Source organism: Phascolarctos cinereus, unplaced genomic scaffold (genome assembly GCF_003287225.1).
Source record: "Phascolarctos cinereus isolate Bilbo 61053 unplaced genomic scaffold, phaCin_HiC Scaffold_1;HRSCAF=81, whole genome shotgun sequence".
Taxonomy (NCBI): domain Eukaryota; kingdom Metazoa; phylum Chordata; class Mammalia; order Diprotodontia; family Phascolarctidae; genus Phascolarctos; species Phascolarctos cinereus.
Window position 1 is genome coordinate 235,145,413 of NW_027555514.1, and position 25,566 is coordinate 235,170,978.

At 38.8% G+C, this 25,566-nt stretch overlaps 1 protein-coding gene across 1 annotated transcript in view; it reads left to right on the forward strand.

Annotated features, from left to right (window-relative positions):
* The first annotated feature begins 1,057 nt into the window (after window positions 1-1,057).
* RAB3IP (RAB3A interacting protein) overlaps window positions 1,058-25,566 on the forward strand; it is a 50,522-nt gene continuing 26,013 nt past the window's right edge. The window contains 4 exon segments of the mRNA XM_020990240.1: window positions 1,058-1,234; window positions 23,039-23,308; window positions 23,706-23,851; window positions 23,854-23,963. Of these exon segments, the coding sequence (XP_020845899.1) occupies window positions 23,064-23,308; window positions 23,706-23,851; window positions 23,854-23,963 (501 nt within the window). The 5' untranslated portion in view covers window positions 1,058-1,234; window positions 23,039-23,063.

Genomic DNA, 25,566 nt, shown 5'->3' on the forward strand with positions numbered 1-25,566 from the left:
AAGGGAGTTATCTGTATACCTGACACATAGTAGGCATGCAGTGGATGGAGTGCTGGGCCTGGAGTCAGGAAGACTGATCCATCTTCCTGAGTTCAAATGGGGCCTCAGACACTTGGTAGCTGTGTGACCCTGGGCAAGTCACTTAGCCCTATGTACCTCAGTTTCCTCATCTGTAAAATGAGCTCCTGCTCAAGTATCTGCCAAGAAAATCAGAAAGAACAACATTGTTGTATATGCTTAGCACTTAGTGCAGTGTTTGGCACATAGTTAAGTACCTAATACCTGCCGATTGATTGATAGATATTAGTCACACAGCTTGTCCAGCTAGATGACCTAAGTCTCTTCCACTTTTAGATCTGTGAACCCCAGATGGAGCCTTCTGGGCCTCACATCCACACATACGAATTTCCTTTAATGGTTACTTTTAGGGTTCCCCCCCCATTTCTATTTTTTTTTTCTCATGTGGAAGTCTTGGAACAGTCAGTTTGTCAGAGTAGTTTAAGAGAGTCAGGATGAGAAGCCTTCAAGGCAAAAGTCTACATTTTCCTTCAAACAGTTCCTGGAAAGAGAGGAATGGGGGCGGGACGGAATGAGTCCCCTTTCTTTCCTTACTCTTCCTTCCGTGCTGGAAGGCTTGAGTTGGAGGGATGCTCAACGCACATCATCTTCTAAGTCAGAGAAGCCCACGCCGCATGTTCCTTTCTAGCGGTCGCGATCCTATAGTTCTTTCGGGTGCTTTTTTTTTTTAACTTCAACACACTTAAGAGCTCGGGTGACATTGACAAGCCTGGCCCCAGGTCAAGTCAGCTCTGCGCCGACTCGTGACTGTTCCCGGGGAAACCACCCCAGCCCAGACACCTGGGGCCCAATGAACCTGCAGTGCCCGGGGCGCGTGCAGAGGACGCCTCGTGACGCCAGGGGGCGCCGAAGCGCGCCTGGCCCTTCCGACCGACCGGCCGCCCTGCTTCACCACTTTAAGGGGGAAAAGGGAGTCAGGTGTGGGGCGGGGTGGGGCGGGGTGGGGAGTTTGGTCCCTCTCGCCGGCTCTGGTCCCCGCGGCGCAGGCGCAGTGTCCGACTCCTCCGACGGCTCCCCCAGCGCAGTGCGCCGAGCTGGGCCAGAAGCGGAGCGGCGTCGGCCGGGGGCAGCTGCGGCTCCGGCTTTCTCCCGTATCCCTGTGCCCCGGCGGGCGGGCTCGTGGCGGGGGGAGTCTCTCCGCGGGGGTTTCGGTCAGGTGAGTGTCAGCTTCAGCTCGAGGGGGAAGGTGGGAGAGGGGGGAGGGAGCGGGGCGCGCGAGCCGCAGCACCGCCCCCTCCGCCTCCACCCGCCCCTCGGAGCGCAGCCGCCGCCGTGGTGAGGAGGCGGTCGCGGAGGGGTCGGTGCGCGCAGCCCGACTCCGGAGCCCGGACCCCCGATCCTCGACACCCGCGGGCCTTCCCTGGGCGCCCGGCCGCGGAGTGCCGCCGCTGCTTCCTCCGGGGGCCAGCGGCGCTGAGCGGGCTCCGTCAGCGCCTCCCGCGGGCCCCCGGCCTCGCTCCGCAGGCGGCGGCGGTTACTGATTAACCCCCCGCCGGCCCGGGGCCGCCCAAGATGAAGTTCGAGGGCGTCTCCGAGAGAGTGACGTGCACTGGCAGAGTGCGCCCGGAAAGGAGAGGGGGACCCCCGACTCTGCAGACTAGAAACTTGGGGTGTCCGACCCGGGGCCGGGCACGGCGACAAGCACTGATTTAGCGCCTGCTGTGTGCCAGGCGCGGTGCTCGGCGCTTCATAAACCAATCAGTCAGCATTAATGATCGGTCATCTCATTGAACCCTCCCCACGGCCCGGGTGCAAGCTGGGGGTTGTAAGCACATGCTTCTCCGGGGTGCGGGAGGACCCGAGCAACTTAAAGCGCCGCGTAAGGTGATTTCGTCTGATTTTGGGGGGTGGGGTAGGGTAAGATCGGGAATCTCATTGGAATGGAGAAGGCGGCCTTGTATTGGACCACCCCCAGCCTTCAGCCCCGATTCTATCAGTGAGTTATCTGACACTGAAGTCTTAGAGAGATACCTGGGGCATTGATCAGCTTAAGTGACTTGTCCAGAGTCGCATACTGCTCTAGAGGGCTTGAACTCAGCTCCTTGCCTGCCAGGCTGCCCCCTCTATTTGTTAGGTCTTCTTGCCTCTCTGTATGCACACTCCTGGCTTTGGAGTGGGAAGACTTGGGTTCAAAAGGTGCTTCTGATAATTACTACCTGTGAAGTCATCCCAGTCTCTCTGGGCTTTGGTGTCCTCAACTGTAAAATGAAAAGGAAGAGTTTAGAATAACCTTTCTGGACCCTTTGAGTTCTAGAACTTTGGTCCCGCATAGATGGGTAGAGACTGTACCTGGTTTCATTGGTGTAGAAAACTTCCTATAACAATGATTATCTCTGCTATAGCCTCAGAGAATTGATTAGCTTATTGAGAGTTTGTGACTACACACAGCCCGTATATGTAGAGACAGGACTTGAATTGGTCACTCTATGTCAGAGGTAAGACTTGAACTCAGGCTTTACTGGCCTTTTTTTTTTTTTTAATTGTGAATCCCTTATTAATATGAACCTCTTTTTGAGTTTAATTTTTTCTTTGGGTTTTGAGCAGACATAGTTATAAACTCTGCATGAAGACCAAAATCTGATAGGTAAACCTAAGTACCCAGTGAATAAAAAATATACACAACAAATATTATAGATTTCTTGTGTCTGTTAAGAATTCACTTGTGAAAACTACACTCAAAAAATTGCACATTTAAACCCTTAAAGCATGAAATTTTTCTGCATATAGACAAGCTCTTCATACCCCACTACTCAGTGCTGCCTAGTTTGTGTCAATGTGCACCTTTTTGGATAAAAGAGTTTATCAGTGTATGTCCATATATAAATAACTTTGGTAGGATCTCCATATATTTTTCATAAAGGATTTCAGTTTATCAGTCCTGGAACTTTATTTGTGACTCCTTTTTGAGAGTTGGCAAGATCAAGTCACTAAGGCTTAGAGGTGACTTTCCTGAGGTTTCAGTGAGTCAAATTCCTGGTGGGAATAAGAACAGGGGAGAAATAAATAAAGCTTTTAATCTTAGGAAACTTTTCTGAGTGGTAGAAGATGGGTGAAGGGGAGAACCATGGGCATAAACTTTAGCACTGGCATTTCACCCCTGAAGTGACTTTGTACAATTTTTAAATGGAAAATTTGTAGAATGGCTTACAGTTTTTCACTTTCCATGGAATGTGAAATATCTGAAGGTTAATCAGGATCTTTCAATGCCTGAGAGGAAGGCAATATTAATTTGGAGGAAATTTAGCAGTTGTCATTTATATCTAGGCTGTCTGTATTGATTGAATCCTTTTCTGATTGTCACCTTCTTTTGTGCAAAATGGTTACATGAGTTTTAGAGAGATAATGGGATGTTCCAAACTCCTGGGTGTCTAAATGCTTGTTTTCTCAAGGAGCACCTTTGTTTTTCCTTTTTGTTTTGTTGCTCTTTTTTATTTTAAATTTAAATTTATTTATTTTTTAAATTATTTAAATTTATTTAGTTTTAATTAGTTGAAATTTAGTTATTTTTAATGATGGTTTATTTGCAAATTGAGGAGAAAATAGCCTGGGTTTGGAGATCAGGGATAGTAAACAGTTGATGCTGTTAAATAGTATACCAGTTTCATAAGGTCTTCTTGTGATAACGTTTGTTATTTATTGCAGTGTGAGTGTCAGTGTTGCTTGGGCAGCATTTGTTGCATCTCATAAATATGATTTTGTGATGTGGTGTGATGCTAAATGCGTCACAGAATTTATATTAATCATTGTGATAATTATAGAGTATTACTTCAGTATTTGAGTTTCTCTAGAAGGAAACTTTTTGTTCTTACTTTTAGTTGTGCTGCACAAAAATGAGATATTGACATGTCCTTTTTGGAGGAAAAACTTTCTGGCATATATCCATACGTGTGATGTATTACCTGAGCTTTATCACATGATAGTTAATATTTTAGGGAAAAAGAAGTTCATCATAGATCTTGTGATCAGTAAATAATTCATGTTGTAGTACCAAATGACTCTACATTTTATTACAATAAACTTAATTTCAACAGTGTTTGAGATAGCTCTGCTTTTTAGAAATCTAATAATTTCTTATTAGATCATACAATAATTTGTGAATCAATGTCCTAAATTCATATGCTGCCTCTGTTTATGAATCACTATTGATAGATGTGGTTTCAATGCTGAATCGATCATAGGTTTATAGGATTTAGAGCTGGAAGAGACCTTGGAGACAGTCTAATTCAAGTCCCTTATTTTATAGAAGAAGTGAGGCACAGAGAGACAGTGGTAGATAGATAGGTGCTCAAGGTCATGGCAGGTGGTTAAAGAAAGAGAGCTGGGGCTCAAGCCAGGTCTTTTGAGGATAAACCCTGTTTTCTCTGTACATCTAAACTTTTCTTCCTTTTTCCTCCAACCCTCACACACATTTTTAAAAAGGTAAATGGATATACTTTGGGTCTGTCTTTTTCATCCTGTGTGATTCTTATTCACGTCTTGGTGTAAATTTGACATAGAAGAGCTATCCAATGTGCTAGAGGTAATTCCTCTTTAAAAAAAAATCATTGACAGCAGTGTTGTGCTAGGAATGTTCATATTCTTTTGTTGTCAGTACATAGGGGGTTTACCTCCTATTCCAGTCACATAATAAACAGGCATTGTTTAGCTGTACTGTGTGCCAGGCACTGTGCTATGTGCTGGGGGGGGAGGGAAACCAAAAAAGAAACAGTCCCTACCCCCTCAAGGAGCTTACATTATATTGGAGGGCACATTTTCACATATAATTATGTACAGCTTACATACAAAACAAATACAGGGACATCTTGTTCTTTTTTGGGGTTGATTTTTTTTTTGGTCAATTCTTTCACTTGTCATCCTTAAGTAGACAAAGCATTTATTAAATGGTTTCTCTTTTCTAGGCCCTGGGACAAAAATATATGCAAGCAGGTAGCCCTTGTCCTCAGTGAGCTTAATTGTAAAATAGGAAGAGAGTACATAAAGATGAGCCTGGTTGGGGGAGAGGGAAGGAGAGCATGTCCTGGAGGTCTGGTTTCTGATAGATTAGGTCAGCCTTCACCCATCAAAGCCAGGCCCAAGATTTTGGTTAGGAAGTAGTTAGTCACGCGTTTCCCTGTTATGCCTATCATGGAGTCTTTCCGTGGCTCTTTGTGTAATCTGCAGTTTAAGTATCTTGAAATCCTGCATTTCATGATTGGCTACCATGTTGTATTACTAGGAGAGTATTTTAAATATTTAAATCAAAGGTTCTTCACCTGAGGTCTTTCAGGGTGTCAGTGAACTTGTCTGAGAAAAAATTGAGTCTTTATTTTAGTATGATTGGTTTCCTTTGTAATTCTGTGTATTTTATTTTATGCATTTAAAAATATTTTGAGGAGTCCATTGTTTTCCCAGACTCTTAACATGGTTTGTGATGCAGAAAGGTTAATACACCTGTTTTAAATTAATGTCATGCTCACATCCTAGGAATTATCCTAGACTCCTCACCCTTTCTCACCCCACCATATCCAAGCTGTTGCCAAGTCTGCCGATTTCACCTTTGCAGCATCTCCTGTGTATGTCACCTTCTGTCCTCTGTGGTTGCTACTGATCTAGTGCAGGCCCTCATCACCTCACACTTGGACTATCAGAAGAGTCTACTGATGAGTCTGCCTGCTTCAGGTCTCTCCCCACTCCAATCCATTCTTCTTTCAGCTGCCAAAGTGCTTTTCCTAAAACACAGGTCCGATCATGTCACCCTTCTACTCGATAAACTCCCTTTTGCTTCTAGGATCAAATACAAAATACTCTCTTTGCATTCAAAACCTTTTATAACCTAGCTTCCTCCTGCATTTCCAGTCTTCTTACCCTTTATTCCCTGAAGAAAACTCTTTGATCCAGTGACAAGTACTCTTATGCTCCAGGCATTTTCTCCAACTGTCCCCCAGGTCTGTAACACCCTTCTGCTCCTCTGCTGTTTGCTGACCTCCCTGGTTTCCAAAATCCCTTTTAGTGGAAGCCTTTCCCAACTCCTCTTAATTCCAGTGCCTTTCCTCCGTTAATTATTTCCTGTTTATCCTCTATACAGCTTACTTTGTATATATTTGTATGTTATCCCCTCCATTAGCCCTCCTTGAGGGCAGGGACTACCTGGCCTCATCTTGTATCCCTGACACTTAGCAGGATGCCTGACACTAGCATGTGCTTAATAAATGTTTGTTGATTGATGTCTTAGAAAAAAAAAACCCAAAAACTAAGGAATGGTTTTAAAAAATACATATGCCGATGGATTTTTCCTTCTGAACGATATAACTTATGTTTATATGGTGCTTCAAAATTTCCATAGTACTTTCTTTACAGTTAGCTTGTGAGATAGGCCATACATGTATTAATGGCTCTATTTTATAAATGACAAACTGAGACTCAAAGTAAATGACTTGCCTAGTGTTGCACAGCCCTTGTCAGTAGTGACTCTCAAATCTAAGTCTCTGACTACTGGTAAATGGCTCTTTATAATGTAACATCTTCCCCGGTGCCTACCTTGAATATTTGCTGAGATTATAAGCCTATGCTAACAAGCATTCAAAAACTTGTAAATGGTTGAAGTATAAATTAAATTTAGATCATTTAATTTTGCAGCATTTTTGAGAAGCAAAATTCTAGGAAAAAGAATATATGCTTTAAGATTTATTGTGATATAATTAGAATACATACATATGCATAATAAATACCTTTGGCACAACTGAAAACTGATTTTGCTAAAAAAATTAAATAAAAAACTTCTAGTAAAACTATGAAAGTTTTTCTAATAATTTTCACATAAGCAATAATTAAAATATAAAAGTCAGTCTTATGAGTATCATTTGGTAGAATTGGATTTTCTCTTATAAAATTTAGCCATATTATAATATTTGTAAATATTATGAATCACATCAGCAGATTATTTCTTCCCTCTACGCCACTCCCAAACAAAATATCTATAAGTACATGCTTTTATTTATCAGCCCTGCATTTATTCTAGCATTCTGCTCGTATATCCTTAATAAGCATCTGAAAGGAAATTCTTTGCTTACAGTGTACAACTTTTACCTTGAATTTATGGAAGAATTTCCATTTAGAAGAGCTGAGGGCATTTTTCAATTATCACTTTTATTTATTGGCACATCCCCTGAAGGATAGTAGTATCAATACATAAAGTATGTAAATAATCTGTTTTCACAGGAAAATTGAAGGAGAATTAAATGAATTACAGGAAGTTATTTAATTGGTATCAGAATTCAGTTTATAGGTGGTCTGTCTTTTAGATTTGCTGCTTCTCTGAACTACCTTTCTTTGAGAGCGACTCTGAAAATATTGAGTGGTGTTATAGAACTTTTTTACATCTGTAAGTACATTTGTATTTTTAAGGAGGTGGAAGATTGGATGCTGGTTGGCTGGCTGAAGGTCCCCATGACCATTTGGAGACTGCATTGGTTCTGGCCTAGTTCTAGGAAAGCAGGTCAATTTAATTCAGCACTTATTAAGTACTTTGTTTAAGGTACTGCACTAGGAAATAATTCTGCCCTCAGGGGGTTTATATTCCCTTGGATCTGGATGGGTCATGATGTTTGCAAGACTTGATTACTTATTCTTTGTCTCAAAAAGAGAATGTAGAGGCGTGTGCTGACTGACTCAGAGCATTGATTCTCCTTGAAAGCTGGATCAAAAGACTTGGCTTCAAATGCCAGTTCTGCCACTTATTAGTCTGTTTGTTGTGTGGTTTTGGAAAAAAAAATCTGACTCTGAGCCAGTTTCCTAATCTCTAAAACTGGAAGGATAGTATTATGCACACAGTGGGGTTGTGAGGACAAATTGAATAACATATGTGAAATTTCTTTGTAAAGTGTAAAACACTATGCAGGAACTAAGTGTAGTGTGAGAGGAGTGATTCACACTCTTCCTGCTCCAATTAATATAAGTAGCAAAATGCTTTGTGCTCTGAAAACTTTATTAGTTGAGAAGGACTCTGAGTTACGGAATCAGTCAAATTTGTAAACTGAGTGTGAACATTCCGAAGACACCTCTATTGAATCATTCAATCACAGATGTAAAATGGGTGCAAGAAGTGAAGGGCTTCAACCCTTAGGATGAAATGTATTGGGATTAGCTGAAAGAATTGTACAGACTTCTGGGCTTACATTAGAGAACAAGATAATACAAGTCCAATGTAGCAACAACTTTGAGAATTAAGCTTTGGGAACACTTTGACCCTTGCACCTTTAACCAGAGGTCAGTGTGGGGGGAGGCCAGGGAGTGGTACTAGAGGGAGGATTAAATTTCCTGCCCCCTCTTTGACCAGGTCATCAAAGAGACTGAACTAGTAACAAATAAGGCATCTAACAGGATGCTGAGACAGGACAAACTAGGTCTATCCTCAGGCAAAGCATCTTCAGAATATGATCTCTTGGGGAGGAGAGAAGTTCAACTGCTCCACAAGGGCTGTGACCAGCAGAGAACTACACACACCTCAGGAAGACTTTTAGAGACTCGGAAGGGAGAAAAGAACTTCCAGCTAGCCAGTGGCTGGGAGGTGCTCTTTTAACCACGTGTGGTCTCTGAGCTTGAGCCCACTTTCCCTTGGGCTCTCTTTGAGTTTGTGGGAGAGTATGTCACAGACTTGTGGGACAGAATTTTTGGTACAAGCTATTTTTTTTTCTTACTTTGCCACCTAGCTACTCCTAGCTGTTATCTTTAGGCTTATAAATTTAAGCATAGTAGAAACAATGAAATTCAACATAGAAATATAAATTAATGCTGTAATGAAAATATTCTTTATTCTGAAATGAAGAATGAACTTGGAAAACAAATGCTAAAAGGACCCATAGGATGATAGGTAAAAAGACAAACGAGGTAAGGTAATTGCACTTTGATCTATCAAGAGAAAATGTTGATGTTTGAGGTGTGTTTTGGAGGTGCCCCTTTGTCAGATGCAGGCATATCAGAAGTGCTGTGGGAAAGAGCAAACAGGAATGTCCACTTAAATGATAAATATGTGATTTATTAGAGAGAGAGGAACTGACCTGTGATTTCACTTGTGTGGGGGAGTCTGGCTATAGAAGTTCCCACTGAAACTTCTCTGAAAGTTACAGTTTTACAGAGTGGCTTGGCTTGGAGCTCTGACAACTTGAGTGTCTTGTCCAGAGACACACAGACACGAGGTGTTGAAAGATGAAATTTGAACCCAGGTCTTCTTAATTTAGAGGTCAGCTTTCTTGCTCCTGTGCTATGTATGAGGTTTCACCGGGAAGCAGTTTAATAAGCAAAGAATAATCGTAAGTATAGTTGAAATTAAAAATTCTTTCAGAATACTTTTAGCTTTGAAAAAGAAGTTATGCTGCAGTCAGAAGCTGTGGATGGCTCTCGTGAGCTGTTGTGGGCTCTGACGATTGGGTGTCTGCATCAAATTAGATATCAGTATGGCCACCGGCTTACCTTACTAGACCTGGTAAGAAATGGGATGAGTCAACGTTCCTGGGCTGAGCACTGGTGGGATCAGACCATGACTAGCCCCTGTACTAGGGGTGAGATGCATGGGTGAGATGCATGGGTGAGATGGAGAGACCCAGCATTTTTATTTTATTTTTTTAAGGGCAACAACAGCAACAACAACAACAAACCACTCATATCCTGTAATCTAAAACATCCTTCGATTTTTCTAAACACTCAAGCTATTGTGTCACCTTCTTGTTGTATCACCTTTACTACCAAATTTCTAGAAAGAATGATTTGTACCTGGGTCCACTTCATTGTTCACTTGCTCCCTCCTCATCCTTTTACAATTTGGCTTCCATTCCTACTGATCTACTGAAACTGTTCTTTTCTAAGATACTAAGGATCTTCTAATCACAGCATTGAGAAGTGAAATTGGCCTTATAGTTTTGATAGGTTGGTAGAATTAAGATTGGAAATGATTTTAGAGGTCATTGAGACATAAGATCATAGGTACAAGGTTAGCATTTATACAGTGCTTTATTTAAGGTTTGTAAAGTGCTTTACAGGTGTCTCATTTTATTCTCACAAGGATCCTGGGAGAATTTTCAAAACAGCACTGTGAAGTAGGTACTGTTATTATTCCCACTGGCAACAAGTTAAGTGACTTGCCCAGGGTCACACAGCTAGTAAATGAAATCAGATTTGAATTCAAGTCTTCCTGACCCCATGACCAGGACTTTATCTTCTGTACCATGTAGCTGCCTCATATAGAGCTGGAAGGGACCTGAGAGTTCATTTGGCTCAGCTGAAGAAACTGAGGCCTAAAGAAGAGAAATGGTTTACCCAAGGTCACATAGGGAATGAGACAGAATTTGAATCCAGATCTGTGTTCGTTCATTCTTTCTTTTTCTTTTTTTTTTTGGGCAGTTGTGGTTAAGTGACTTGCCCAGGGTCACACAGCTAGTAAGTGTCCACGTGTTTGGTCTGAGGCTGGATTTGAATTCAGGTACTCCTGACTTCAGGGCCGGTTCTCTATTCACTGCGCCACCTAGCTGCCCCTAGGTCTGTGTTCTTTCTACTGTGCTATACTGCCTCTTGTAACTTAGGTTTCCATGGAAGTTAAAATGTATAAAACATTTCCTCACAACAGTCTTAAGTAGATAAAGCAAGGATCAGGAGGCTCATTTTACAGATGAGGAAGTAGGCCCAGAGTGTTCAGTGACATGACCAGAGTCACACAATGAGTGAGTGATGCAGCTGGGACAGGACCCCAGACCCTCTGGTCTAACTGCCTCATTTGCAGATGAGGGGATTGAGAGGAAGATGGATCAGAGCTGGGATTTAACTTGGCTCTGCCAAAGCTGCCTTCTCCTTACATCATGCCAAAGGTATTTTCTCTGTCCTTTGATCATCCGTGATATTTCTCAAGCATCTGACACTTGAATAGGATGAAGGAAAGAAGCATTTGTGCAAAATGCCGTGCCAGGATTAGTGATATAAATGAAGAAGAAGGGCAGCTGTGCTCTCAGGGCATAGGAGTGCTTCGGTTCCAAGTTAGATGGAAGCCCCCTGTGGTCCTTCTGGCGCACTGACGAAGTGGATGGTGATGCATGGTAAGACTGTGTAGATTTCAAATGCTGCACTACTTGACAGTGCCGAGGACTTTGCTGAGGATTTTCTTTTCTGAGTCTTCATTATCTGTGACTGCAGAGAGGAGTATGAGGGCCACAGCTTCTCTACATTTTCGCCTGGCTTAGAAAGGGGGAGGAGAGAGAGGAGGTGGCACTGCCCTTCAGGACTCCTGGGCTCAGGGACTGGGTTTGTCACTATCAGGGCTTGGGAGAAGGTGGTGGTGATTTGACCTTCCCAGTACCTGCCTGTCCCTATCCATTTTTCTTGATACTTTCTGTTTCTTTGCCTTCAGTAACACTCCACTCTGCTGGTTCTCTGGTCTGTTGGTCATTTGTTTCTTTACCTCTTGTTAACCTCCTCCAGGAAGTCCCCTAATCCTCTGTGCTCAGCTCTCTTCTCTCTCTCTCCACTGTTACCTTCGGTGATCTTGATGGGTCCCATAGGTTCATTTTTTACCAGTGTATATATAATTATCAAATCTGTGTCTGTAGCTCTTATCTTTTCTTCCCAAAAGTTTGCTCAGCATTTCTACCTGATTTTCCCACTAGTACTTCAAACTTAGCAGGTATAAAACTGAACTTATCACCATCTCTCCCATAACTTGCCCCTCCTCTTTTAGAATATTTTTATTATGAAATTGACAATCAACAAGCATGAACAAAGGACAGAAAAAAAAGATTGGGTGTGAACCACAAATCTATTATCTATAGCTTATTTTTTAAAAAAAATAATATATTTAACAATGTATCTGTGGCTCTTTCTGAACCTTGTACTGCATGCTTCTATAAATTTAAAAACAAGTGTTTTGTTGATGCTCTTTTCTCTTTTGCACCCTCCCCCCCAGCTTCATTTAATTGAATCAGCTCATTAGTGTTCCCAGGTTTCTTTGGATCTGCCGCTTTCCTTCTTAGAGCATGATAATATTTCATTACATTTATATACCGTAATTTGTTCAACAGTTCCCTAATTGTTAGGTACCCACTTTGCTCCAGGATCTTTGCCAAGAAAACCCCACAGACGGTATGGTCCACGGGGTCACGAAGAGTCAGACGTGACAACAACCAAACAACAACAGCCACAAATGTGCGATTTAGTGAACTCTTGAGTGTAGTTTCAGATCGCTTCCCAGAGTTGGTTGAAGCCCCTTCCTAGCTTCACCAGCAGTGCGTTGGTGTTACTGAGTTCCCACAGCCCCTGCAACAATTCGTTTCCTTTTTTATCATCTTTGCCAATGTTCTGAGTGTAAGCTAGAACCTCAGATTGTTTTAATATGCATTTCTCTTATTAGTAATTTGGACCATTTTTTTGAATGTGACTGTTGATAGCTTGCAATTGCTCTCTTGTAAACCACTCATTTCTTTTGAAAATTTATCTATTGGAGAATGACTGTTGCTCTGATCTGTTTTATTCTGTACGTCTTGGATGTCAGACCTTTATCAGAGAAATTTGTTGCAAGGATTTCCTTCCCAATCAACTCTTTGATTTTGTTTATACAAAAGTATTTCAGTTTTATGTAATCAGAATTATTCATTTTAATTTTTTTTATCTTGGTTAAATAAGCATTTTGAGAATAAAGATTGTTTCAATGATTGTATTTGTGGCACCAGTGTTCAGCATAGTACCTGGTATATAGTAGGCACTTAAGAAATTCGTGTTGATTTTTTTTTAATCCCATGTTTGTTTAGAAACTCACCCTGAGATATCATTAACTGGGGGGCTGGCTATGTACCTTGATGCAAGTTGGAGCTGAGATCCTCCTGGCTTGGGTGCCATTCACTGGAGATCACTCTGGTTTCAGGTCTTCTTGGTAGGACCCTAACCAGAGCCACGTGCAGGCTTTGGTCGTTATGCAGTTTTGGCCATATGGAGGAGTTGACTGATGTTTCCCTTTGGCTTTGTTATTCATTGCTTCATCTGCTATTCTTTTACATCTTTGATGAGGACTTTCTTAGGAGAGCTAGGTTCATCTGTAGCCTTTCATATCACCAGCTTTACTGGAAGTCCCACGGATTTTTACTTTATATACACTGTATCAGAAATGTGGCCAGTGCAACTATTATCCAAATTTATTTTAAGTAAGTGTTGCTTTGCCAGTTGATACCACAGGCCGTGTAATTTAAATGTGAAGCAGCAGCAAAACAGAGATGGGAATAAAGATGGAAGGGCAAGAGAGAAATTGGGGAGAAGGGCATAGAAGGAAGAAAGGGAAGTGTTGGTAAGTTTACTTGGCCACAGAGCTCAGTCTAAGTTTCTCATTTGAAAAATAAGATGAAGATGATAAAGCATAAGAGAGTTGTTTTTGGACTATAATCTTAATTTGTGTGAGGAAGACCACTACTTTTTTAATGACTTTTTTTAACCTTTTCTTATATCACCTTTCTGATTACTTTAGTATAGGATATATAAAAATCTATTTTTATAAAGTAAAAAAACCTTAAATTCTTAAAAAATTATTTATATAAACAAGTGTATGAAAAATTTTAAAAACATTTTGAGTTAAAGCACATAAATGTTATTATATAATTGGATTTGTAACACTAGTTATACAACCTTTTGAGAAGTTATATAAGCAGATCCCAACAGGCCATTCGTTCACCAGCTCTGGTTCACTTTCTTGTTACTGTTCCTTGATACTTGGTACAAGTGTCAATCAGGTGTTAAAGATTTGGTTAAAAAAATCAGTCATGAATAGTTACTATTAGATGCTCAATATTTCATAATGCTAAAATATAAGACTAAAGTAAAACTATCTGAGAAATATTTGCTGATGAACATCAAAAGAAAGTTATGCAACAAATCAAGCATTTATTAAGCACATACTATGTGCTAGGCGTATAGGCACTGTGCTGCATGCTGGACATGCAAAGAACAGAAATGATACGGTCACTGTCTTCAGAAAACTGTCCTATTTAAAAAAAATTTGTTTTCTCAACTTAAACACCAGATAAAATGGGTATTTGCATATACATTGTAGAACAAAAAAAGAAGGTTGCATTTGAAACTCCCTATCTCTGTCATGGACAGCTTGCTTTTATTTTTAAGTGTATAATTTTAACCGATAGCTTTCAAAGCTGTTCTGCTTGTCTGTGCTAATTTCTGGCCTCCAAAAAGTTGCCTCAGTGATATTCTTTTGCCTTTTTCCCTTCTTTGCTATCTTATGCCTTTCCCCCATGAATTCCTACTCCATTGGAGGGAAAAAAGAAAAGAAAAACAAAGCCCTTATGACAGATGTGCAGTCAAGCAAAACAAATTCCCATATTGGCTCTGTCTGAAAATGTATGTTTTTTCTCTGTCTTGAATCCATCACCTCTCTGTCAAGAGGGAGGTAACATGCTAGAATCATAATTGGTTATTGTATTGATCAGAGTTCTCAAGTTTTTCAAAGTTGTTTCAAAGTGTGCCTGTTTTCTCACAACCCTTCTAACAGTTATCATTTTATATTTTTGTCTCTTCCAACTCTTATGGTTCTGAGGTAGAAATTCAGAATTGCTTTACTTTGCATTTTCTCTAATTATTAGTGAGTCTGAGCATTTTAAAAAATGCTTATTGATAACTTGGATATTTCTTCCTTTGAAAAGTATCAGTTAGTATCTTTAATCATTTATCTAGCATGGAATAACTCTTGTTTTTATATATTTTAATTAGTTCCTTACATTTATTGTATATGAGACCTTTATCAGAGAAACTTGCTGCAAAGCTTTTTTTCCTAGTTATCTATTTCTATTCCAATTTTAACTACATTGGTTTTGTTTGTGCAGAAACTTATAACCAAAATTGCCTATTTTGTCTTCTGTGATCTTCTTTATCTTTTGTTTTATCATACACTTTTTTTTTCCTATTCATAGACTCAAAAGTAATTTCTCCCTTGCTCCTCTAATTTGTTTAGGGTCCCATATTTTATATCTAAGTCATGTATCCATTTGGACTTTACATTGATGTGTATAGGTAGTAAGACCAGGTTGTTTCGAAGTTTAAGTAGCTTATATTTTATTGACTTTTGAAGTGTAATAGTCTAGACCAGGCCTCAGACTGCCCAGGGCCAAATTTGGGAGCCCTGTCACAAAGATGAAGACAAAAAAAGTTCATCAAAATCCACTAACATCAGCTATTTCTGACACTCTATGAAATATACCCATAGGACCCTTCCCTCCAAACCCGGCTCCAAACCTCAGCAAGGGAAGGAAGAGGAGTTACACTTTCTCAACATTTCTTAGGAGCTAAGCTTGTCCATTAGAATTAAATAGCATTGTTTCATTGTATTTTATCTTTTTTTACATTGATAAAATTATTGCATATGTGATTTCTTGGTTCTGTTACTTCACTCTGTATAAGTTCATGTAAGTCTTCCTGTATTTCTCAGAATTCTTTATATATATTTTTCTTACAATGTAATAAATATACTCAAGATACTCCTATGTAATTTCATAAAAAAGTAAAATAATTTCATATTTATTAGAATAATAAACATTTAGAATTTTAAGAAAAATATCTATATTACATTAACTTATTGTTTTAATTTGGATTAGCTTAAATATTGGTTTGAATTTTAAAAAGGCAATTTAAAGGTTTACTTTGTTTTGTGATAGTGGTTATATTAGTACAAATGGAAAAAAAATCCCCCAAGTATTCATGGTGCTCCTAGATTTTAGAGATAGCAGTGACCCTAGAGATGATTTTGCCTAATTTTCTAAAATTTTCTAAAATTACAGATGAGAAAAACAGCTCCTAGAGGTGGAAGTGATTGACCAAAGTCACAGAGGTAACAATGGCGGAGCAAAGGCTAGAACCCAGTTCTTCTTACTCCCAAGTTGTTGCTCTTTTCATTATGAAATGATCTCATGTGACCTGTTGCTTTGGAGATGGATCATTTTCCTTTGTTTTTGTAGTTTAATTAACTTGTGATGATTGGAAAATTATCTTATTTTAATTTCAGATAGGGCTATACCATTACTATGGAAAACTTTTATAAGACAGTTATCAAAATGATTGCTTTAACATGCATATTATGTCCCTTTCTAAAACTGAAGAATTTTTAGATTGTTAATAAAATGTGCTTTGAGAGTACATTAAATAAGTGTGCTTTTTGTAAGAAAAGTTCATAAGATTATCACTCTGAAAGGCACCTACCTCATCTAAACTAATCCTCTCATTTTTACAGATGAGGAAACTGAGGCTTATAGAGATTAGCAAAGGTGACACAGGTAGTAAACATTAGGGCTAGGTAGTATCTGAACCCAGGTTCTCTCTTGATTCCATAGTCAGTCCTATTTGCCAGTCTTAACATTTATTCTTTCTTACGTATGTAGAGTTCCTGAATTTGCTTTAATTCATGTCCCTAATCCAAGGCTTTTTGATTTTAAAGAATGAATTTTTTCCCCCCAAAATGATTAAATTGTAGGGGCAGCTAGGTGGCTCAGTGGATAGAACTCTGGCCTTGGAGTCAGGAGGACCTGAGTTCAAATCTAACCTCAGACACTTAACACTTACTAGCTGTGTGACCCTGGGCAAGTCACTTAACCCCAATTGCCTCACCAAAAAGAAAAAAGAAAAACAAAAGGAAAAAAAAGGATTAAATTTCATTAAGGTATCTTTGCCATTTTTAATTTGGAAAAATACATCTGTATCAAAACAATATTCATTACTCCGAAACTTACTGAATATTTTCTTTCTTTAATCTTTAGAATTAAAGCATCAAAATTGTGTGAAATTTGTCCATTGGTGGCACCAAATGTCACCTGGAAGTGTGGTCTGGTAGGAAGTGTACTGTGTTTTGAGTTTGGAGGCGTGGTTTTTTTTCATGGAATTATAGAATTCAAGCTGGAAAGGACTTTAGAAGTCTTTGCCTTAATTTGCAGAGGAGGAAACTGATGTAAACAAAGGTCAAATGCCTTGTTCGAGATCATGCATCTGGAGTATGAGTCACCCTCATCAGAGTCACCCCCTAAATAAGGGGGATGGATCCAACTCTGAACTTCGCTGATTTTCTGAAATAGAGTTTACTGGTGAACACCTCCTCAGTTACAGATATGGAAGGGGAATTTCACGTCTAGGGATCAGGAGTAATTCTTCTTAAAATATTACATTGTTCCATGTGTTCTTGTGTGATAAGTATGCTTTATGACCTCTAAAGAAGAAAGCAGATTATGTGAAGTGAAGAAACTGAGTCCTTGTGGAGTCATTTTGAGACTATGGCAGGGCAGTTTAGAATATGTGAGCTGCCAGTCTCTTGCTTATTTATTCACCCTGAAGGTCCCCATAATTCCCTATATCTGCATAGAAAGCATGGAGGCACCCTCTCATATCTCTGGTGCCAGGTTTGGTCCTATAATTTCTTTTCTTTTCTTTTTTTAAACTAATATGAGCATTTCTCAAATTCATTCAGAAAAGGACTGCACATAGAAACATGAATCTTCACTAAGGACAGCTTGGGTTGTGTTTTTTTTGGTGGTGGTTTTTTTGGTGAGGCAGTTGGGGTTAAGTGACTTGCCCAGGGTCACACAGCTAGTAAGTGTCAAGTGTCTGAGACCAGATTTGAACTCAGGTCCTCTTTACTCCAAGGCTGGAGCTCTATCCATTGTGCCACCTAGCTGCCCCCTGCTTCTAGTTTTTTTCCATTTTACTTTTTTTAGTGTCATTATCACTGTACCATACGTGGTTTCCCCTTCTTCCTCCTCCCACTTCCCCACTACCTCCATATATCTATCCTTTTGGAGCTTATTGTAGTATGTAGTGTGAAATACTGATCTAAACCAAATTTTGGCCCACTTGCTTTCCAATTTTCCTAGCGGTCCTTGTTGAAGGGGACTTAACATCCTTACCCAGATGTTGGGCTGTGCTGCTCTCTCATTGCTTCTGGATTTGATTTACTTAATCTGCTCTACTGATCAACATTCTATTTTTTTTAGTAGTACCAAATAGTTTTAATAATGACCGCTTTGTAGTATAACTTCACTACACAATGCTACTGGTATTACCAGTCTCCCATCCTTTCCTTGACCTCTTGTTCCTCCAGAGGAATATTATTTTTTTTCCTATTCTTAAGGTCCCACCTTTTGAATACTTGGTATATTATAGCACTGAATCTATAAGTAATTTTATTGTCATGTATATTATATCAATATGCCCTAGCCATGAATAACCTCTCTCCAATTATTTATGTCCCTCTTTATTTTTGTGAAAGGCATTTTGTAGCTGTCTTTGTATAATTCTTGTGTGAGTCTTGGTAGCTGGACTCCTGGATAGTTTTTGTTGTCATTTTGTTTGGAATTTATTTTTCTATCTTTTCCTGATAGATTTGTTGGTGATATATAGAACGGCTGATTATTTTTTTGCGGGTTTATTTTACATCTTTCTATGTTGCTAAAGGTATTAATTCTTTGAGTTAATTTCAGGTGATTTTCTAGGGTTCTTGAAACCATTATGTTTTCAGAAAGAAGCAACTTCTTTTTTCTTCTTTACCTGTACTTTATTTTTTAATTTCTTTTTCTTGTTTTCACTGCTTTAGCTGATGCTGGGGGTGAGGGTGGGGTGGAATTATTAGGGAAGATTCATACAGAAGATGGCATCTGGGAGCTATGGTTTAAAGAGAGGGACATTTTCTGAGGCTGAAGCCTTTAGAGGTGATGAAAAAGCGCATTTCAGTCATGTCAGTGCAAAGGCAGAGAGATGGAAGATGGAACAGAGGGTAAGAAAAGTCCCAGTGGGTTAGGAGGACACATGCTTTTAAAAAGAGGGCCTTAGTAATTACAGTCAGCTTAATATCAATAGCAGAAATTCTAGCCAAAGGTGTTTGCAGTTTACTCTGTCAACCTTAAGGAGGCACTATGGGTTTTTGAGCAGATCAGTGACTGAAAAGATTAGAATCATAAGGATATTTCGGTCTTGGCTCTGCTCTGTGACCTGGGGCAATAATACCCAATGAAGATGTGCCTCAGTTTCCTTGTCTCTGTGATGAGGGGACTTCAGCTTTTCTGCTATCTGTAAACCTGTTATCCTTAAGTTAGTCTGGCCATACTCTGAAGAATGGGTTTGATAATGGAAGGAGAATGGAGGTTGAAAGCTCTGCACAAGCAGGCTGCGGTCGTCCAGACTTGAGGTTATTAAAACATTCAGGAGGCTTGGTCATGTTTATTGTCAGCAAGGAAGGAACTAGTAAAAGGAATTGGGGGGGAAAATCTGCTGGAGGGATTATTACAGTGAAAGACGGTTTTGTTGTAGTGTCTAACCTTGGAGTCAGGAAGAGTTGAATTTATATCAGCTCATTGACCTAACAGGCAAGTTCAGGGACCATGGGGGCATATCACTTCATTTCTTTGAAAATTTAATTTTATATTTAGTTCTGTATTATATCCCTCCCTTGATGAGACAAGAAAAACAAAACCCATTACAAATATGAATGGTAATGCAAAATAAATTTCTGCATTAAGTGTGTCCAGTAGCAAAATAAAGAGAAGAAAATATGCTTCAATATGCCATCTGAGTTCATTGCCTTTCTCTCTGGAGGCGGATAGCATGTTTCATCACGAGTCCTCTGAAATTGTGGTTGGTCACTGTGTTGATCAGAATTACACATCTTTCAAAGTTGATTATCTCTACAATGTTGTTATTGTGTAAGTTGTTCTGGTTCTGCTCAGTTCACTGTGCATCATTTTGTACAAGTCTTCCTAGATTTTTCTGAAACAATCTCTTTCATCTTTTCTTACAGTATAATAGTATTCCATTATATTCATCTACCATAACTAACTTGGCCATTCCCAGTTGATATATGCCCAGGGTTTGGTACAGTGCCTGGCACATAGTAGATGCTCAATAAATGTCTATTGACTGACTGAAATAGTAATACAAAGCAAATTTACCACAATGAATTAAAAAACCAGCTTCACAAAATAGGTTGAAGTTTAGAACAGATACTTTTCTGAATTAGGAAGAATAATGTTGTGGTAAACTTTTGGGAGAAAAAACTAGCAACATAAATAGAATGGGAAGATGTGACTAAAAGACTTGAGAATTTTAGCTGAACGAAACTTAATGGTTCAACAATATATTACCTTCAAAATTTCCCAGTTACATGTACCTGATTTAGTAATATGCTGTACCTCCAAATAGCTTGTGTGGACTACCTTTCTCCAAGGATGCTCTGTTCTTCCCTCAGCATTTAGTTTGAAAATGGTTAATTGGCCTCACGGGAGTAGATTACCATTCCAAATGAGGACCCTCTGCATATATTATAAAGTTATAATAAAGCACACAAAGCAAACCATTAAAACTATGTCAGGGTTCATTATGTGTAAACCAGATTATCTTTTTTATCAGAAGAGTTCACAACACAGGGTTGTACATATAGTATATGCTCAAAAAAAAGGTGGTCAACTTGGGATTGATCAGAAATAATGCCAGTAGTGCCCTGACAGGAGATTTGTAGATAAATACAGTTTCAAAATAATTGGCCTGATTCCTTCTCATAACATTTTAAGTACAGTGAGAAGACCATGGAGTTTTTGTTTTGTTTCCCTTTTGAGGGCAGAAGAAAGCAGTTCTGAACTGGATTTAATAAAAGAAACCCATTTTCTGAAGGGTCATGGGAATGGTCTGTTGGAACTCCAGTTAAGTCTTTCCTAAAAGGAGAATAGAAGATGAATTAGGACATTAATTTGAAACAGGTGGTACTCAAGCCACCTGGTGTATGTGAATTTTAGAGTAATTGTATATTGGACAGCCATAGCTAAACCTCCCATGACCTATATCCCTGATTCTGTGGTTAGAGTTGGGAAGCTCTAGATTAGTGGTATCAGTATTGACTTAGAAAAACCACAAATTAACATTATTTATGTTGTATTGTATTTTTATTTATTTTGTTTAACATTTCCCAATTACTTTTAATCTGGTTCCCAGCTAGGCAAGTTTGACACTTCAGCTTTGACTACTCATAATGTATTAGTTGGTATTAGGGGAGGTCAGGGAGGTTTTGCCCATAGTTTATCCCAGTAGGGCCTTCATCAATCTTTGGAGCCACCCTTTGAAAATTATAAGGAATATTATTAGAACTTGTAGTGAAATCATAAAACCATGTCTCTTATTAAAGTGTCCCTGCTGTGAGCTCCAGCAAGACTTGAAAAGTAGAGCTGTGTATTGGCCATGATAGCCATCTTCAGGTATTTGAAGGGCTGTCTTGGGAAAGACTTGTTCCAATTGGCCACACATAGCTGAACAATGTGTGGAAGATGTAAAGAGGCTAATATAGGCTGGATAAGAAAAGTCTTCCTAACAGACTTATCAAAAAATGAGATGGGCTACCTTAGGAGACAGAGGGTGCTTTTTCACTTGAGGTGAAAGATTCTTGTTGAAAATGTTTTAGAGGGAATTCTCAGTGAGAACCCAGTTGGATTGTGGCCTTCAAGATTTCCTAACTCAAGATAGTTAGCATCTTTTCTTTCACACAGTATGTGATACTCTTCCCTCTTTGTTCATAGCTCCATGACTTCCCTCTGAAGTAATCTGTTTCTGCATGGGTATATTCATTCCCCTAAACTCTCTTCCTGTTTATTCTAGTGCGTGCCTTATTTGGGGTGGGCATAGTTTGCCCTGTGCACCTTTGCTTACTTCCTTTGACCTTCATTACACCTTGTAAAATGAGGGGATTGGATTGTTCTAGGAGCCATACCATTTCTAACATCCTATGATGCCCTAATAAAATACGTTTGATACACACTGGAAGGGACCTCAGGAGCTACCTAGTTCAACCTCCTTATTTTGTCGATGAGGAAACAAAGGCCTAGGAGATTAAGTGACTTGTCCAAGGTCACACAAGTGTTAAGTGTCCGAGGGGGATTTAATCACAGGTGTTCTGATTCCAGAGCTATTGAGTTGCAGGCTCATTGTGAAGAACTAGGAAAACTCAGATTTGATTTCATGGTAACAATAACAAGAATTTATTGTTTATGTAATGAAAGTAAAAAACAAAACAAAACAACCTTTAGTCAAGCTTCTCTGTTCTTAATTTATGCAAATATTGTGACTTTTCATGTTGGGGATGCATAAGGCTATTTAAAAGCAAAAAACAGGTTCATAAAATAAGTGTAATATAAATAAGAATTTATTATAGTTTCTCTACACTTTGTATCTTGGACTACTATTAATTGTTCAGAAGTGCTACATTCAACCTAAAATGAATTAATGGACTAATTTGTTTTTCATTGTTGAAGGAAGATAATTAGTATCATAAAATCATAGAAGTTTTTATTACTAAGTTTGATTTTTTTTTTTGAGACACTGGAATGAGTTGCTTGGGAAATTCTCCTGTCTGTCCTTTTCTGATTTTGGTTCTTCTCTGCTATTGCACGTTTACTGCGTATTTGTATTCTTATATGAGAAACCTTTGTTGACCCTAATGTAAAAACACAGTGTTCCCACCATAACCTTGGGAAGCAAGAATCTTAAATTTGTTGAATAGCAATAGTGTTATTTTTTGCTTTGGATCTTTACATGAAGAACTTGGGATACGCTCTTTAGTTCTCAGAAAGCTCAAAAATTTTTGGTTTTGGGCAGCAGTTCTGTTTTGCAGATGGAAAAACACTTGCTCAATAGTTTAATTGACTTGGCAAGGTCATATATTATAGCAAAGTCAAAATTAGTATTCTGTCTTGTATCTCTCTGTTTACTCCATTAACTTATTTGTATTCACTTTAGTAGGAAAATGTACTACTGTCTCTTTCAGGTTATTGTTGCTTCAAAAGATGAGAAATCTTGCCTTTTTTTTCTATCTTTCATACTTAAATATTAAGCCATTATCTATTTTTCTTATTTGTTTGATCTTCATAATTTTATCCAGGTAAAAATGTGTGGATTTATCTTAATGCTAACTACCTGCTTTTTTTTTTTTTAGGGTATTATATAATGAGGCTTTTACTATGGCTAATGACCCCTTGGAAGGTTTCCATGAAGTAAACTTAGCTTCCCCTACTTCACCAGATCTTCTTAGTGTATATGAGCCAGCAACTCAGGAGCAAACTACCTCACCAAGTGTTATCTACCGGCCATATCCTTTGTGTGCAACACCTGTTCAACCCAACACGTTAAATGTTTCTGACCTTCCTACACAACCTGTTTATTCGTCTCCTAGACATTTAAATTGTGGAGAAATAGCAGGTATTAGGTAGGTAAATAAGAATACTTTTATTTGGACTTTTATAAAATACAAAGACAGTCTTGAGATACTACATTTTAGTTTTGCATTTTCTAAAGCACCAGTGTCAAGCTCAGAGAGAAAATTGGGGCACATACTCAGAAACCCACAAATTAAAATCTGTGCTGTACTGTATTTTTACTTATTTTGTTAAACATTTTCTAATTACATTTTAATCAGGTTCTGCAGCAGACTTTAGCCTATGAATTTGATACTTCTGATCTAAAGAATAGAGAATTATCCATGTAATTTTACATAAAGTTACATGCAAATATGTTAGCTGAATTCTAGTGTTACTGTGTTTTATATGCTCAAAATATGAAGACATGTTGTTTTTGTATGTTAAATTGTATTTTTTCCTTTACAGCATCCATATTGCAGACTCAGTACCTTGTTCCACCTCTGGAGTCACAGCTGGTTTAACTAAACAGTCATCCAGAAAGGATAGCAGCAGTGCCGAGAGAGAGTTTTTACAGGATGCCACAATAACAGAGATTTCTGATGGCAGTGATGATTTTTTGGATTGAGTACTGACAGTCTGTCTCGTTTACGGAGCCCATCTGTTCTAGAAGTGAGGGAAAAGGGTTATGAAAGATTAAAAGAAGAACTTGCAAAAGCTCAAAGGGTGAGGAAAAAAAATCTATCTTTTTGCTTTGATACAACATTCAGTTATTCATGTTGATGAGCGGGGGACAATGTGGTAGGTCTTTCACAAAGAGAAGTCAATATAGTCTTGTACTTACTCATTTTCTGTGTACTTGGTGGGCAGTGTTTGGGAGAACTTCAAACCAGCTTGATCTGTCAGACTTGGGTGTTACAGAGAGATTACTCCCACTTGATTGATTGAGTAAATATTCATGTGATGTGGACTTAATTGGTCAGAGAATTGTAGGAACTGTTCAGTCTCATCCTTAGATCTGCAGTATTTTTAAAAGTTATGACATTTTCAGTGTTCAGACTGATTTGAATTTTGTAGAATTTGAGTGTGGCACCTTTTCCTTAATAATCTACTTCCATTTACTTTTACTATTTGAGATTTCTTCTGTGTTATGAGTAAACATTTTGTTCCTAAATTGGTGTCCATATTATATGATGATGTGAGATTTCAATAGATTGTCTCCCTAGTTTTCATTCATGATCCGATTTAACAGTGCTGCTATACTTTGTCCGTTATGCAGTTCTCCATTTAGTAGTTTCTTTCCCAATGGACATTCATTTCTTTTACTTTGATTAGATTTTTTCCTACATTTCTTTAAAAAATGTGTGAGATAGTTGTATTTGCTACTTTCTGGAGTGATGGAAAGAACACTGGACTGAGAGGCTGAATTCTGTTCCTGGCTTTGCTACTAATGAATTGTATGATATTAGGAAAGAAGTCACTGAAGCTCTGATCCTTAGGCTACTCTAAAACTGTCAGTTATGGATAGGTTTTGATCCTTGTCAGAGAAGGGAGGTCTTATACTGCTTAGATCAGAGGTCTTTCATATCAAGTCAGACCATCATTTACATCCGTCTACCCACTTTGGTTGGGGATGATACAATAATGAGATTACTAGTCACAAATGTTGAATCCTTACATATCTAATATAATCATGTTCTTATCCACAGAATGTATAACCTTTATCAGTAGTTTTACCTAAATTGATTTCTTAAATACGGGAATGGAGGGAGCATTTTTTAAAATTATAAAATCATAGCTTCCTAGGGTTGGTAGGTACTTCAGAGGTAGTCTGGTCCAACCTGTTATCTGATTGATAAAAAAAAAGTGTGCCTACTTTATAGTCTGTTTTTTCTCTGGACTTAAACATACTAGTTTTAATAGTAACATATTTATGTTAATACTTTTTAAAGTTTGTGCTTCACGTATTTGAACCTCACTGCAATGCTTTGAGGTAAGAATTATTATTCTCAAATAAAACTTAATTTAAGGAAACAAGATTATTATCCCAATTTTGCAAACGAGGAAACTGACTCTGTGAGGTTAACTGTCTTGCCCCTGGTCATCGCAGGCCCCAAGTGTCAGGTGGGATTTGAATCTTGGTCTTCCTGCCTCCATGCCCAGGGCTCTCCACTGTGCCGCTCTGTTCTCCTTCAACCTTTCACTCTACTCGTGAGCCTTCTTGGGATACATTCAGATTTCTCCGTGTTCTTCCTAAAAGGTGTCTCACGATGACAGATTTATCTGGTCAGAGCAGAAATCATTAGCGTTTTTACATCCCTTATTCTGC